General features: G+C 39.5%; 2 protein-coding genes across 2 annotated transcripts; both read right to left on the reverse strand.

Moving 5' to 3' along the window:
* Positions 1 to 6,303: 6,303 nt before the first annotated feature.
* LOC146627394 (uncharacterized) lies at positions 6,304 to 11,041 on the reverse strand. The gene is made up of 3 exons (XM_085361677.1): positions 10,848 to 11,041; positions 9,323 to 9,596; positions 6,304 to 7,910 (listed from the first exon to the last, which is right to left on the reverse strand). Exons 2-3 carry the CDS (start codon positions 9,582 to 9,584, stop codon positions 6,304 to 6,306), a joined length of 1,869 nt encoding a protein of 622 aa, XP_085217803.1. The 5' UTR covers positions 9,585 to 9,596; positions 10,848 to 11,041.
* Positions 11,042 to 15,085: 4,044 nt separating this feature from the next.
* LOC146627395 (uncharacterized) lies at positions 15,086 to 16,576 on the reverse strand. Its single transcript, XM_085360288.1, has 3 exons — positions 15,997 to 16,576; positions 15,555 to 15,768; positions 15,086 to 15,464 (listed from the first exon to the last, which is right to left on the reverse strand). The coding sequence occupies exons 1-3, from the start codon at positions 16,574 to 16,576 to the stop codon at positions 15,086 to 15,088; spliced, it is 1,173 nt and encodes a 390-aa protein (XP_085216414.1).
* Positions 16,577 to 17,062: the final 486 nt, after the last annotated feature.

The raw sequence follows: 17,062 nt of genomic DNA on the forward strand, positions 1-17,062 counted from the left end.
CATTTTGACCATGTCTACATGCCTAAATGCAGTGAGTTGCTGCTTTATGACTGGTTAATTAAATATTTGCTTTAATGAGCAGCAGAACAGGTGAACCTAACAAAGTGGCCGGTCAGTTTGCTAGTGAACGAAACACTTAGAGATCAGTGGTTCCCAAGCTTTTTTGCTAGCCCCCCATTTATGTTTACAATAAAATCTGCTTTCTTCCATTTGCGCAATGTCTCTAAAATTAGAAATATCCTGTATTAGAGTGAATAACTAGCTCATGCATTTATAATTTCTAGGCTGGACTGCTGTAAATCATTATTATCAGGAAGTCCTAAAAACTCCCTTAAAAGCCTTCAGTAAATCCAAAATGCTGCAGCCAGAGTCCTGACAGGGACGAGAAAGAGAGAGCATATTTCTCCTATATTGCCTCCCCATTATTGGCTCCCTGTTAAATCCAGAATTGAATTCAAAATCCTGCTCCTCACATACAAGGTCTTAAATAATCAGGCCCCATCTTATCTTAATGACCTTGTAGTACCATATCACCCCACTAGAGCACTTCGCTCTCGCTCTGCAGGCCTACTTGTTGTTCCTAGAGTATTTAAAAGTAGAATGGGAGGCAGAGCCTTCAGTTTTCAGGCCCCTCTTCTGTGGAACCATCTTCCAGTTTGGATTCAGGAGACAGACACTATCTCTACTTTAAGATTAGGATTCAAACTTTCCTTTTTGCCTTGCTTGACCCTGAATCCTACCTTAGTTATGCTGCAATATTTCTTCTACAGTCATCTTTCTCACTCACTATGTGTTAATAGACCTCTCTGCATTAAATCACACTTGTTATTAATCTCTGTCTCTCTTCCACAGTATGTCTTTATCCTGTTTTCCTTCTCTCATCCCAACTGGTAGCATCAGATGCCCCCTCCCTGAGCCTGGTTCTGCCGGAGGTTTCTTCCTGTTAAAAGGGAGTTTTTCCTTCCCACTGTCGACAAACTGCTTTCTCATAGGGGTCATATGAATGTTGGCTTTTCTCTGTATGTCTTATTGTAGGGTCTACGTTACAATATAAAGCGCCTTGAGGTGACTGTTCTTGTGATTTGGTGCTGTGTAAAACAAACAGAATTGAAGTCCCCAGACCTGAGTGCATCTTTGATGAAAATGGTATTGACACTGAAGTGGCTTTCAAAAGTCCAAATAATAAAAAAAAAAGCAGCACCATGAACGAGTACTATACACAGGTAATATAATATAATATTTTATTTATTTATTTATGTAGTTGGTTTCATCCAAGGAAAGGAAACGGACAAAGAACAGTGTCATAGATTCTGCTGCCTCTCTTTTACTGTAAAAATCCAACAGCACTGCCATCCTACATTTGTCTATCTACCTCTATGACCTGAAGTTCTCATACTGTCATCAGATTTCAGCAAGAAACAAACAAGTCAAACTTAAGCAAAAAAAGCAAAAGAAAAATGAGATTTAAAAAAAACTAAATAGATATGTAACAAAGTAAAACCTATTCTAATCATGCAGATTTTATGAACAGCAGAGTGGTAAATGTTTTTCTCTAAAAGGCATGAGGTGTTCCTTTTAGACACTCCAAAAATTTTAAATTAAAATCCAGACTGCTTTTGAAATTGCTGGTTTGCAGCTTTTTCAAATGATCTTCTATGTTTCTCTGAAAATCTGGAACGTCTGTCTACAAGAGGCTTTTCTAGAAGTCACTGCTGCAGTGGTTCACTTACATTTTCTAACCTGATCTCTGATTGACTTCTCTGTGTTTTCAGTGTGGAGAAATAATAAATGTTGAGGTGGAAAGCTGAAACCAAATAAAAGACTTTGAGTCTCCAAAGTATTTTTTATATTATTTAATGAACCTTTGAAACGGGATCAGATAGAAACCGAACAAGGTCTGTGAAGGCCTGATAACAAAGGCCAAAGTAAGAGAAACCCTCAGCGTTTAAAGCACAATGTCTGCAATTCATCATCAAACAAAACTTTAGCGATTTACTCAAGCAAACCACAGAAGAATCTCCTCCTTCTCCCTAGAAGCGCACACAGGGAGAGCATGTTTCACAGCTCCTGTGTGCATACACAAGTCAGATGACTGCTACACATAGAACAAAGAAGACTATCACATATCAGCAATTTATATGTGTAAACATTATACATCAGTGATCATCTTGTGTTCTTCTGCTACAGGAGTGTTTGTGTCTTATATTAATTAGATGTGTTTATATAGCTGTGACTTGATTAATATCAGAGTACATTTTATGAATGCAAATGTTTGCCTTCAACTGCATGCAATTAACTTTCTGTATTTCATATTTTATATCACTTTTCTACATTTCTTAGACAGTCAGCAGTCACTTTGCATCACATTTTGTTTAAAGTCGTATGCTTAAAATCACAACTGAAAAAAAAGCTCTTCATTGTGCTCTGCTCTGCTCCTCAACCCCCATACAGAGCTTTTATTTTCATGAACGGTGTTTCCAAACATGTCCTGTTGCTTTTAAAGTGACAGCTGCATAAATCAAAGTCATATTTGCTATTTTTTCTAAGCAAACCAGGCAGAAAGTTTCCAACAAAGCGAACATTTATCTGGACATCTGGACATGGTGAAATCAGGCGAGGCCAATTTGACATTGTTATGTTAGTCACTGATTCGACATTAAATTTAATGTTAATAGAGCTTCTTTGCCATTATTAATGCTGAGAACTAACAGCCTTACGGTGAGCTCACACTGTGCTTTGCTACAGGTCCAAGCACATTTCAGTTGTTCTGAACATCTCAGCTCGAGCACATTGAAGTTAGCTGATCACCCAGTGTGAGTACACTCTTAGTGTATTCATGTTAACCTATAGCTAGAGGTTTCTAGTATGATTTAATAAAGGCTCTGGTCATTAAGTCTCTAAAGTTAACACTGAAAATAAATACTATATGTATTTCCAGATCAGTTCCCACTATAGCTTTGCTTTGAACAATGTTGCATATTTAACATATCGTTAGCTTCATAGCATAAGTGCCTAAGTCATTTTTTGGTCAAATTGAGATTTTTGCCTAACTTTACTCCCCTACCACTGCTGCATCATCCTGTCCGTCTGCCTATGTCATTGGCCAATCACAACACTCATAAGAGTCAAAAAACATACTTGCCTAAGTCATTCATTTGACTTAGGCAGTTTTACCATTGGACTTAGGCAGTTTTGCTACAATCAATTTGACTTAGGCAGTTTTGATGTATGCAAAATGGCTGATAAGAAGAAGAGGTTGACCGCAAGTGAAGCCCTTGCTCTTCTTTTTGATTCATTTACATCTGGTAAAAGTTCATATTTTTTTAGTTTTTTGGTCACTAAATGTATTTTCATTCAATCAAAGAGGTTATGACCATGTTAAAAGATTACTTTTTTGTTGCAAACAAAGTATGATGGCTAGCTAACATTAGCGTTAGTAGTGTAGCATTAGCATAGTAATGTAGTACAAGCTAGCAGCTAGCTAACAGCAGCATGCTACCAGAGTAAATCTTTGGCAATTTCAAAGGCAATTTGAGCATTTTCAGCAAGTTTGCAAATTATATTATGTTTCAAACATTTGCTTTTTATTAGGAGGAGAGTCTAAGGACGGGGGACGCCCTGGGTTCATTGTTAATTGTTAAATTGGACTTTATATTGACTGTGTTCAAATGACTGATACTGGTTGAACTCTATTGCCAGTAATATTCATGTAGCCCTTTGAGGCGACTGTTGTTGTGATTTTGGGCTATACAAAAATAAATTGATTTGATTTGATATTAATAGTACAAATTGATTTTTTATTTTTTTTTTACATAGCAGACATTTTGACTACACAAGTAGATTTAGATGTCATCTTGATTTACCATTTTAAGATACTCCAACAGCATTTTATTTTCTGTTGTATCATCAGGAAAGGAAGTTGATGTGAACTTAGAGGAGTTGGTGGATATAGATGAGGGAGAAGGAGGAAATTATGTTGATATGGGGCAACAGACTGATAAGCAGCCAGAGGAAGGAGAGGAAGATGAAGGAGAGGAAAAGAAAGGGGAAGGAGAGGAAGATGAAGGAGAAGAAAAGGAAGGGGAAGGAGAGGAAAAGGAAGGAGAAGGAGAGGAAGATGAAGGAGAGGAAAAGAAAGGGGAAGGAGAGGAAAAGGAAGGAGAAGGAGAGGAAGATGAAGGAGAGGAAAAGAAAGGGGAAGGAGACGAAGATGAAGGAGAAGAAAAGGAAGGGGAAGGAGAGGAAAAGGAAGGAGAAGGAGAGGAAGATGAAGGAGAGGAAAAGAAAGGGGAAGGAGACGAAGATGAAGGAGAAGAAAAGGAAGGGGAAGGAGAGGAAAAGGAAGGAGAAGGAGAGGAAGATGAAGGAGAGGAAAAGAAAGGGGAAGGAGATGAAGATGAAGGGGAGGAAGAGGAAGGAGGGGAGGTGGAAGCAGAGGAAGAGGAAGCCAGTCCAACCCCCAGCACTTCTGCTGTTCGTCACAAGCGTCCACTGCCCCATACGTGGAAGAAAAATGTCATCAAAGAAAAGCGTCTGAAGGGAGAGAATTACAAGAATACAATGGGACAGGAGAGACCACCATGCACATCACAGCACTGCTTCAAGTCAACGAAAAGAAGTTGTGAGCTACTGACTGAAGTTGAGAGAAGAGGAATCTTCAACAATTTCTGGTCCATGCCTTCCTGGGAGACACGCAAGGTGTATATCCAGACTGTTGTTGAAAATGTGCCCATAAAACAGAAGAAAGGTGGTGTTGATTCAAGGAGAACAACATCTCTGCTATACCACCTGCAACTCTCAGATAGATGCAAAATACCTGTGTGCAAAAATCTTTTCTGTTCCACACTTGGTATTGCCCTGAGAACCATTGGATCATGGTTAACTGCAGGCATGAAACCCAACACTCATACCCAGCCCAACCCCAAGATCAACAAGACTGGTCCTCATATGCCAATATCAGATGGAGACCAGGCCTTCCTGAAAGAGTGGCTCTCTGGAATACCTACAGTCCCATCCCATTACTGCCGCCAGGTTCCCTCTTATCAGAACAAGAAGTTCCTGGAGCCAGGAACAGTTTTGAGAGAGCTTCACAAGGAATACCAGAATGCTGCCAATGAGAATGGAAAGCGTGCTGTGAGTGAGACATACTTTCGGAAGGTTTTTGGAGAGCAGGATTACTCTGTGTTCATTCCAAAAAAAGACCAATGTGACATCTGTGTAAGCGCCAAGGTAGGAAATACAGATGAGGATGCTCTTGCTACACACTTGAGATTGAAGAGTCAGGCTCAAGCTGAAAAGGCTGCAGACGGGCTTTGCAGTACTTGACTGATGGACGGATCAGGTACAAGCTGGATTTTGAATCTGACTGGGAAGACCTGCCTCGGCGCATCAGCATACCCGACAACAAGCCATTCAAGTGGATCCCACTCTTTCCTGCTCAGTTGCCCATCACCCTGAGGAAATACAGTGACTTACAGTCAATGAAAAATGTACTACCAAGAGTGGCCCACAAGTACTATGATGATCTTCCTCATCAGTAGTATACATAGCCTACCAAATAGTACACACACACACACGCACGCACACACACACACACACACACACACACACACACACACACACGCACACACACACACCCGCACACGAAGAGAAAGAGAGAGAAGAGAGAGACAAACACACACAGACAGATACAAACACACATAGACACACGCACACCTCTTTTATGAGCCTACAGGCCTCCTCTGCAAATTAATGGGTGGGTGAGGTGAAGTGAGTAAGTCTCCTTACTCTAGCTGCCATTTTGTGATTAAAATTGAAAAGTTACAGTGTGTTATGGTTACATTATAGTATGTCATGTTCATTTTATAGTTTGAAGAAAAACTGCCTAAGTCATAGGCATAATCTGCCTAAGTCACTTTTATTAGACAAAAGAAATGATGTTGGGTTTTGTTCTTTTTCCATACTTTTCCTCACATATACTTAAATGTTCTGTGAAAATATCAATTAAAAATATGCATGTGATATTTAGAAAATTAGTTTTTTCTTGTTTTCCGAAAACACAAAAAAATGACTAAGGCAATTATGCTATCAAGCTAACGATATGTAACTGTCATACAGTAAACACAGATTTGGTCATAGTAAAAATTTCCAATTAAAAAACCCCCCAACAAATTTTCATTAATCTTTCATCACAACCAGAGGGTGGTATTTAACATGATCACAACAAAACGATTTCCCTCAGGTATGTCTTGAAATGTTTTTTACATTTTAATCTTTCACCATATTAAGAACAACTGAATGTTCTTATGTGTGGATACTCTGGTGTCTTGTTAGATCCTCTACTCGTAAATATCTTTTCTTACAAACGTCACAACCAAATGGTTTCTTTCCTGCGTGAATTAGCATGTGTCTCTTCAGTATTCCTAGCTGTGCAAACTGATTGCCACAAACTTCACAAACAAATGGTTTGTCTCCTGTGTGGACTTTCATGTGTGTCTCATAATTCCTCTTATTGTTAAATCTTCTATTGCAAATGTCACAACCAAATGGTCTCTCTGCCATGTGAACTTTCATGTGCCTCCTTAAAATTCCCATCTGTGAAAATCTTTTACTACAAACATCGCAACCAAACGGTTTCTCTCCTGTATGGACTCTGGTGTGCATCTCAAGATTTCGCCTAGTGTTAAATCTTTTACCACAAACATCACAACCAAAAGGTCTCTCCCCTGAATGGACATTCATGTGTCTCTCGAAATACTTTTTCTGGGTAAAATTTATATCACAAATACTACAGTTAAATGGTTTGTCCACTGAATGCACAGTCTCATGTCTTTTGAGATCACCTAGTTGTGAAAATCTTTTATGACACACTCCACAACCAAACGGTTTCTCCCCCGTGTGGAGTGCTTTGTGCATCTTCAGATTTCCCTCTTGGTGAAATCTTTTGCCACAAAAATCACAACCAAATGGTTTCTCTCCTGTGTGGAGTCTTTTGTGCATCTTCAGATTTCCCTCTTGGTTAAACCGTTTCCCACAAGACTCACAACTAAATGGTTTCTCTCCCGTGTGAATTCTCATATGCGTCTTGAAATTTAAACTCTGTGTGAATCTTTTGTCACAAACACTGCACGTGAAAAGCTTCTCTCCAGTGTGGATTCTCATGTGTGTCTTAAGATAATACTGATCTCTAAATTTTTTTTCACAAACATCACAGCTAAACGGTTTCTCTCCTGTGTGGCCTCTCATGTGTCTATTAAAGTTGTAGAGATCTCTAAATTTTTTTTTACAAACATTGCAGCCAAACGGTTTCTCTCCTGTGAGGACTGTCATGTGTGACTCTGCATTTTGCTTCACCCATTTCTTACTAACCAAACAGCTGGTAGACCCTTCTGCTGACTCCCTTCTCATATCACTTTTTACTCCTGACTCATCAGTACCGCTCTCCTTCCAGCCACTGTCACTGTCTTCTGTTTCGAGTTCAGAATCCGACCAATGTTCCTGCCAGTCATCATCGTCGTCTTCATCATCGTCATCATCAATACTGACTTCAGTTTCATAAGAGTCTGAAGCCTTTCCATCAGCCCTCGAGTGTATATGAGTGTTCAGATCTGCGTTCCAGGCTGTTTCTGCTGCTTCACAGTCTTCTGCATCAGTTTCTGTTTTTATCTGCTTAGCTGAGCTGCTGGTTGGAGGCTCTGCCTGGAAGAACTTGGGTTTTTCTTCATCATCTTCACTCTTTATGGAAACAGCAGTTAATGGGAACCTGGTGATGTTATCCTCTTCTGGCCTATTAAGCTGTTCTCCCTCACAACCAGGTAGGATTTCCTCCTGTTCCTCCTTAATGTGGAGGAGGTCATCATGGCATGAGCTCCAAGGAACCTCTTCTTTAATCACCAAGATCTGCTGGACATCTGCAGGGAGCAATAAAGACACACGCACAGCTGTGACTGTGTACTGACACATTTTCTTGGACCGCTTATTAATATTTAGAGCAATATAAATATTTTTTGCAACTTTTCTTGGAAACTGAGTAAAATTAATAATTGTGTAATTATGTTCATCTCACCTTTATTGCGTCATCAAAACACTGACAAGGGCTTTAAAAAAATGAAAGACTATGTAGATCAAGTTATACATTTCCATAAAATGTGTAAGATATTTAGATTATAACATTTGATCTGAAGATATCCGCAGACTTCAAATATTAGCCTTTCAATTGAGTAACAAAAAATAAATACAATTGAAAAAAAGGACTATTAAGCTCAGAACAGATATCTTTTCATATTCATGTATGGGTGGGATTTGACCAGGAGACAGATCAAATGAAATGATTGAAAACATATAAAGAGCTAATACAAGTCTTATCAGAACTACTGTTCAAAGAGTTAATCATGAAGATATTTACATCAATACGAGAAAGCTTTTGGTTGTAGGGTGTGTCATAAAAGATTTTCACAACTAGGTGATCTCAAAAGACATGAGACTGTGCATGCATGGAGGGTTTCACCCCAAGTACAATACCTAGAGACAGTACGCTAAGCGGAAGAAAGGAGGCCGGGGACTGGTCAGTGTCAGTACCACAGTCCAGGATGAGACAAGTCCAGGATGAGACAAGTACATAAGGTGGCGAGAAGATGGCCACAACACCTCAAACAGCAAAAACCCAAGAAAGAGGAGGAAGAGGAGGCACCATCACGGAAGGACAGGTCCCTACACGGTATGTACCACCAGCAGATAGAGGAAGTGGCTAACATCCAGAAATTCTACCAGTGGCTGGGCAAAGTTGGACTGAAAGACAGCACAGAGACACTAATGATGGCAGCACAGGAACAGCGTTTAGCGGTTGTTTTTAAGAAGCAGTATAAATGTAAACCACTGTCCTTTTCAACATCACCTAGTAGCTTTGAACTGAGTGTGTTTGAGCTAGGGCGCTCTCACACAGTGCTCTGTGCTGTGGTTTACAGACCCCTCAAATACAATAAGGACTTCTTAAATGACTTTTCTGATCTGTTGGCTGAAATTATGCCAAAATATGATCATGTCCTTATTGTTGGGGACTTCAATATTCGCGTGTGCTGCCCTGACAAGCAAATGGCAAAGGAATTTTTAAATCTTACTGACTCTTTTTTAAATCCCAGGAACAACATCCGAGATCTCCAGCAGCAAAGATTATGCGCAGGACCCTCAAGCTCCCAGGCCTCTGGTAGAGAACCCGAGCTTGAAGGATAAAGACCTCCAACAGACGTGGGAGCGGAATTTTATTTTAATTTTTTTTACTGCAAAAATAATGTTTGCAAGATCAAATGAGCCAAATTCCTGATACCTGCAAGCTGTGAAGCAGCAGCAGCAGAAGAAGAAGACAAGCCTGGAGGCTCTCCCTCGTTTTTCTCTTCAGCTGGGCTCTGATTACTCTGTGAGAACTGGGGTCCGTCTTCATCATCTTCACTCTTCACAGCAACATCAGTGACTGAGAACCTGATGTAGTCAGCTTCGTCCGAGTCATTGAGCAGATCCTCCTGTTCCTCCTTAATATTGCCGAGGTCCAGACTCATGCTCCAGGGAACTTCTTCCTCAGACTGCAACATCTGCAGGAAACACTGAAACACACATGCACACTGTGTATTCAAACAGGTCCTCAGTGCATAAATTGCAGCTATAACGATTTGAAACTGTAATTACACAATTAATTACACAAATATCTGTATCTCAAAATTATTTTAAAAAAGGGTTGTTTTTTTTTGCCACTGCACACATTTTTGCCATCTGAGAATGACTGTAAGTATTTACCGTCGCCTGCTGGAAGCCAAACCTGTCCAGCTCTGATTCTTGCTGACTGCGATGACTCTCACAAAGATTGTTGAAAGGTTTCAATTAACTGTCATGAAATTCATGAAAGCAGGCAGATTGCCAGCATGTTGGAATCAGTCAGAGTCAACTCACCCACTCTATCAATAAGGAAACACTCAAACCTGAGTTTCTAAGGTCTGTGTCAGGTATGTCGACTTTCAGAGGTCAGCGATTTCTCAGCAGTGAGCACACAGAGCGGCATTCATGTTTCGTTCTTTCTTTAGTTTCTCCATAACAGAAAGATGCCTTACTTTATACATTAATAAGCACTGTTACATAACATATATCTGTGAATGCAGCTATTCACCAGTCTGTCTTAGTACGTGAAAGTTACAATATGTTAGAGTTGGTTAAACTAATATGCAGAGTACTCAGTACAATCAAACACAACAATACGATTGGTTTAACATGCCAGAATTAAACCCTTCATCCACTCAGCACTATTTGATTAGCTGTGACACTTAACCTCAGTATTAAATATAAGATGTCGCCAAAATGCAACAGCACAGAACGGACTCACAGAAAATCTCAGTGAAGGCGGAAAACTGGATCATCTCTTCAGCAGGACATTACAGGGTAATAAATTTCACTTTATGTATGTTTCTATTTATTATTTATAAAACTGGTAACGAGGTGATAATGCATGCATTAAACAACATATTGCAGACATGTTGGGCTGCTTCTTTCTGCAGCTTCACCTCAGCAGAGCCACTTCCGCCCTCACACTAATATCTGACTTCTCTTTCACACCCGGACTGCATAACGTTTTTCACTGAGGTCGAAGGGAACGATTAATAAAATTGGTAGGACATTATTATTACTATTATTATTTGGCTTAATCGACCACGCCCACAGACTTCTCCTCAGGATTTCCCGAGTGCCACGTCTCCTCCTTACGTTATGTCTCTGAGCACATGTGCTGCCTGCTGCAGGTTTTCGCTCGTGCACATGAGCAGCTACCAAAGAACAAACTGCATCCACAGACAGACAGAATAAATTACCTGTGCAGCAGACCCGGACAGCTTCAGCGTCACTCTGACCTCGGTCCGTCTTCACTGACGCCCACCTGGGTGAGCCGCTTCCGGCGGATGCCTCTCCAGGTTTGTGTTTGTGACGCTCCGAAACTTTGCTCCGTGTTAATCAATCACGAGGATTTTCCTGCATCTATCTGCAGCATCGATCCCGCAGCAAGAAGGCCAACTACATGACAGCAAGTCCCGCTTTTATTTTCTTCCCTCCTGCAACACAGTCCAGACAACAGACTGTTCCTACGCCCGTGCTATGTCATCATAGAAGATGACCAGCATTATGACGGTGGAAGTATAAAAATAGTCAGTATTAGAATCATATTAAACTGCCAAGTCACGTGGACTCATTAAAGCCCACACTCCTACTGTATTTGGTGATGCACTGGATTATTTTAGATACTGCTGGATAGTTTCACATATAAAAAAATATGGTACTATTTAAATTTGTTCATTCATATCTTTTAAATCTAAACTAGCAACTAAACGTTTGTACTAAATGTTAGCTGCAGTATTTTAACATGGAAATACATAACATCAAGCACATAAAAACCCGACTGAGACAAAAATAGAGAAGTGAGTCTGAGATGGTTTGAGCATGCACAGAGGAGGGATAGTAAAGAAAGGATGTTAAAGATGGAGCTGCCAGGCAGGAGGAAAAGAGGAAGACCTCAAATAAGATTCATGGATGTGGTGAAGGAGGACATGCAGAGAGTTGGTGCGACAGGTAGATGATCGACCATGGAAACCCTAAAGATCCTAAAGGAAACGGCCAAAAAAGAAAACATAAAAAGTGAACTTAAATATAATACTTAATTAAATTTACTTGGTTACTTTCCAATACTGTATTCCTTTTTCTTTTGTATTTTATTTTGTTGATAACCAACAATGTTACTCAAAGGGACAAGCAAAGCATCATTGTGCACATAGTAAAAAAGAAACAGAAAAAATGCTGAATAAAGCTTTGGACAATACGATATAACAGACTATGTTTGTGTCACCTCCTGAAAAGAAACCCACAAAAGAAAGAAAAACATACACAAACAAGTTTATCTCACTCCAGTCTCAACTTTAGTCAAACCAACTGCAAAAAATATGTAACCACGCATTCACCGTATCATCATCATAGACAATTTCAGGAGTTTCTGGTTATTGCATAGTAACGATTACTAAGCAGTATGTTTTTCTTTGCAAACAGGACATGGGATGCATGAATTCAAATTGTATTAATCAAATGAATTCTTTTGATTTCAGTGTACTGGTTCGAACCACAGGGTTGAGTAGGTGACCTGTGTACTTTATCATCTTGATAGCAAGTAACAGTTGTTAATGGGATGGCTCAGAGGTGGACTGGCAGTGTTGCCTCACAGCAACAAGATTCCTGTTGAGATCCTAGCAGAAGTTTACACGTTCTTCCTGTCCCTGGAGTCTCCTTCAGCTACTCCAGCTTTCTCCCAAACACATGCACATCAGGAACATCTGTGATTGTAAATTAGCCAAAAAAATATTTAAATAAAGCCTCAAAAGTGTACAGTAAATCATGATATATACTACGTTCAACTGATGCAGGCTACAAAACTGTACTGTGTAGACAATCCTAACCAAAGCAGTGATTTGCTTTTGCAAATGTGTTACCCATTTATACTGTTAAATATTGGTTTCAAATTTTCTTTCACTATGGTACCTGTTATTGACAAGAGGACAACTTAAGTGTGCAGGTTTCACTATACAGTGCTGTGTCAAAGTATTTGCCATCTTCCTGATTGTTTAAAGAATAAAATAAAATAGATTATAATAGAATAGAATAGTTTTTTTTTTCACTGCTGATCCCCAGACCCTAACTACTACTCATTACTGCCCTCAGTTAATGATTCAAGAAAAAGAAAGAGACTGGGCAAAATGGCATTCATGGGGCAGCTCCAAGGAGAAAACCACTGCTGACCAAAAGGAACCCGAAATTCTAGATAAAGTCTGGACTTAAATCACATACGCTCTGGTGTGATCTTAAACAGGTCATGATGGAAAACCCTGCACCGTTGCTGCCAGTGGTGGCACAATCAGTTATCAGGTTAAGGAGCCAATTACCTTTTCACATAGGGTCAGGTTTGGATAGCTTTTTTCCTTAATAAATAAAATCATAATTTTTAAAAAAAATGCATTTTGTATTTACAATTGCTATCTAGGTCTAGTATTAAAAGTTGCTTAATAATCTGAAACATCTAAGTGTAACAAATATGCAAAAAAGTAAGAAATCAGGAAGGCGGCAGCACTGCACATTATGCAATTTCACGAATCTGGTTGCTAGGGCAACTTGGCTAATAGACAACTTCAATTTGTTACATTATGAAAGCAATTATGAACTCGTGTATAAATGGTTTCTAATATTAATTTGAAGATAAACATGTTTTAATAAAGGAGATGGTGATATAAATGAATTCATTGTTTTTTCTTTAGCAGGAAAGCAAACATCTGTTTTTATTTTTGACGAGTTTTCCTTTAATACATGTCTGCATAAAGGTTTGATGTTCTGTAACCTAGCACCACCTTTAATAGAGCAGATAGGATGCATCAGGTTGTGACGATAATTAAGTTTCCTAGCAACTGTTGCTAAGGAACCTGGTGGCTCCATGGCTCAGTCTACTTAAAATAACACTTGTGCCAAGATTCATGTTTTCTTTCACTAATTGAGCAATTCTGGCTCTACTTTGCATCCATCACATAGAATAAGACATCGCCTCAATCGGGCGATGGGGGTATGTGGTGTGGCGTGTTCTGCGGTGCCGTGCGGACGCACCTGCACGGCACCCGCAATCACACCCACCGTGTTAAAACACGGGGACTCAGGGCTTGGTGGTTGTTGTGGTGGTGTGACAAATGTTAAATAAAGATGGCTCAAAACACAGATCTGTGGTCCCCCCGTGCCTTAATTCCACCACAATCACCTTGGGTCAACACACCTGAATCAAATGATTAGTTCATTACCAGGCCTGAGCAGAACTTCAAGACATGTTGAAGAGGTCATTTAGCTGTTTAAATCAGCTGTGTTGGATAAAGGACACATCTAAAACCTGCAGGACATTGGTCCCTGAGGCCTGGAGTTCCCCACCCCTGCTGTAGGACCATGGTGGGGAGCATTCGGACAGAGGTCCTGCAGGCCCAGGTAGAACAAAAAGCTTCCATCTTTTTCCTAGATTTGAACCCAGAAACTTTTTCCTGTGAGGCAACAGGTCTATCCACTGTTCCACTTTAATATTATTTTAAAATTCACAAAGATGATGTTGCCATTAGCAGGAAATGCCACTGTTGTGTAAAATGGTGCATGGGTGAATGTTTCTAGTAACAAAACAGAGTTTATAGACCAAGATATTTTCTTTATTCCATCAGAGGCTGTTAAACTTATTAAAACTGTGCTGGTCAGACAGTCTTGGTTGTTAGATTATGTTCCAGAACAGTTTACTGAGTGACCATGCAGCATCACCAAGAAGCAAACCTTTGGATGACATAACAAATTAAGCATCTGTAGACTAATTTGTTCCAATCCATACAATCACTGGAGCCATGCGGTCAGAATGCATATGAGTGACAGCTTCCTACAGTTTTCTACCAGAGAATTATGTGAATGGGTCGATTTTTAACCCTGACCTGGCCTGGTTTTGTTGCCTAAAACTAACCAAATGATTTTGTTATCAAAACATATCCAAACGTAGATTTGAAATAGACTTTTAAAAGAAAGTGATACATTAATTAAGTTAAAAAATGCTGTTTTTTTGGTTTCACAAAGAGCCCAGTCTCCTGGAACAAAATGCTGTGAGTGATCCACAATGAATTCCTCCCTGCTTTGACTCTGTTACTTTTCATGCCACTCCACCTGATGCGTAGACTTTCTAGCAGATTAACACCATGAAAGCAACATCTCCATACTCTTACTGCAGACTTTATTTAACTGACGAGTTCCTAGTTTAACTAAAGCCAAAATTGCACAGCTTAGATCATCTACATATTTTCTTTTGAAACCGGAACTATGAAATTTCATAAATCTTTCCCCACAATTACATGACGGCATCTCATGTGTCTCTTCAGACTTCCCTCTTCATTAAATCTGATAACACAAATGTCACAACCAAATGGTCTCTTTCCTGTGTGAATTCTTAAGTGGTTCTTAAGATTGCTGTTAGACTTTAATCTTTTGCCAAAAACATCACAAATGGCCTTTCTTATGAATGAACACGCTTGTGCAACTTAAGAATCCCCTTACAGTTAAATCTTTTACCACAGATGTCACAACTGAACGGTGTCACTGCTGTGTGGATTCTGATGTGCCTCTTCAAAATACCTGACTGAGAAAAACTTTTACTACAAAGAGCACAACCAAATGGTTTCTCTCCTGTGTGAACGCTCATGTGTATCTTAAGGCTTCTGTCACACTTAAGTCTTTTACCACAAATTTCACAAACAAATGGTTTTTCTCCCGTGTGAAAGGTCTTGTGTAGTTTAAGATTTCTGTTACAATTAAACCTTTTACCACAAGTATCACAACAAAATGGTCTCTCTCCTGTGTGGACGCTCATGTGCATCTTGAAATGTATCCTCTGTGTGAATTGTTTGTCACAATCAGCAGATTTTAATTGTTTCTCCACAGTGTGAACAATCATGTGTCTCCTTAGATCCCCTGTTTTTGAAAATCTTTTAGGACAAACTTCACAGTAAAATGGCTTTTCTCCTGTGTGGATGCTCATATGTGACTTCAGAATCCTGAGCTGTGAAAATCCTTTGCTACAAACATCACAAACAAACGGTCTTGTGCCAGTGTGGACACTCATGTGCGTCTTTAAATGTATCCTCTGTGAGAATTTTTTATCACACAAACTACAACCAAATGGTTTTTCTCCTGTGTGGACTCTCATGTGTGTCTTAAGACTACAATTATACCCAAATGTTTTTTCACAGATGTTACAACTAAATGGTTTCTCTCCTGTGTGGACGCTAATGTGGACCTTAAGATTTGCATTTTTGTTGAATGTTTGTCCACAAATATCACAACAAAACAGTTTCTCTTCTGCATTTTGCTTCACTTTAAGGCATTTCTTATCGACCAAACAGCTGGAATTCCCTTTTCTCGATTGACATTGTCTGTGCTGCTGAAGAGACTGATTGCAGAAAAACTGCTCATCACACTCAGAGCAGCTAAAGGATTTTTCAGCGGCCTTACATCCCACATCACTATTTACCTCTGATTGACATGGTCCATTCTCCTTCCAACCCTTTTCACCATCTTCAGTTTTAGATTCAAAATTTAAAAGAGGCACATGACATTTAACATCAACTTCTGTCTGGTGAAAGTCTAAAGCTTTTCCAGTAGCATTTGCTTGTAAATTAACATTTGGTTCTAAGTAGGAGGCTGGTTCTGGTCCTCCCCCATCCTCTTCATCACTTTCTGCTTTAATCTCCTTAGCTGAGAAGCTGGTTGGAGACTCTGTTTGTCCTGTGCTTTGATGAAGCTGCGCAAACTCATCATCTTCACCAGTGAATGGAAACTTGATGATATCAGCCTCATCCAGACTGTTACGCTTCTGTCCCACCTCTTCCTCTTTTATGTGGAGTGGGTCTGGGTCCTGCTGGTCGAAACTTGGAGTCCAAGGAAGCCCTTCTTTAACTGGCAACATCTGCTGGACATCTGCAGGGAACAGTGAACCATCTTGAACCATCCTCAGTTCAAGATCTATTATTAAATGTACTCTAACTTGCTGGTTAAAGTCAGGTCAGTTATTAGTTAGCCAGTTAAGAGTACATTTGACAATAGAAGTTGAACCACTGGGTCACATAACAAAAGCAATAGCTTTATATTTGAGGAAAATAAGGATAACTGGAAGAAAATGGATGCAGGGATGGAATATGAATATATATTTATCAATGTGTGTGCGATACATGACACCATGCGTTTGAACATTTTAAAATACCCCTAATAAATATTTTTCTGATCTTATGAGCCCTAGGCTCTTTTAAATCAATTTCATTAATTCCATCTTAATAGTTTTATATTGGTCATCATCTGGGTTAACCATAATTGGTATGTCTATTTTTTCTTTTCCAATATAATATTGTATAATATCTATCCATTCATTTTCCACTGCTGGTTTGGAACACAGGGGCAGCAGTCTGAGCAGAGAAGCCCAGACTTCCCATCTTTCCAT

Source organism: Diplotaxodon limnothrissa, linkage group LG8 (assembly GCF_057381915.1).
Source record: "Diplotaxodon limnothrissa isolate DT_005_m linkage group LG8, D_limnothrissa_male_GT1.1, whole genome shotgun sequence".
Classification (NCBI taxonomy): domain Eukaryota; kingdom Metazoa; phylum Chordata; class Actinopteri; order Cichliformes; family Cichlidae; genus Diplotaxodon; species Diplotaxodon limnothrissa.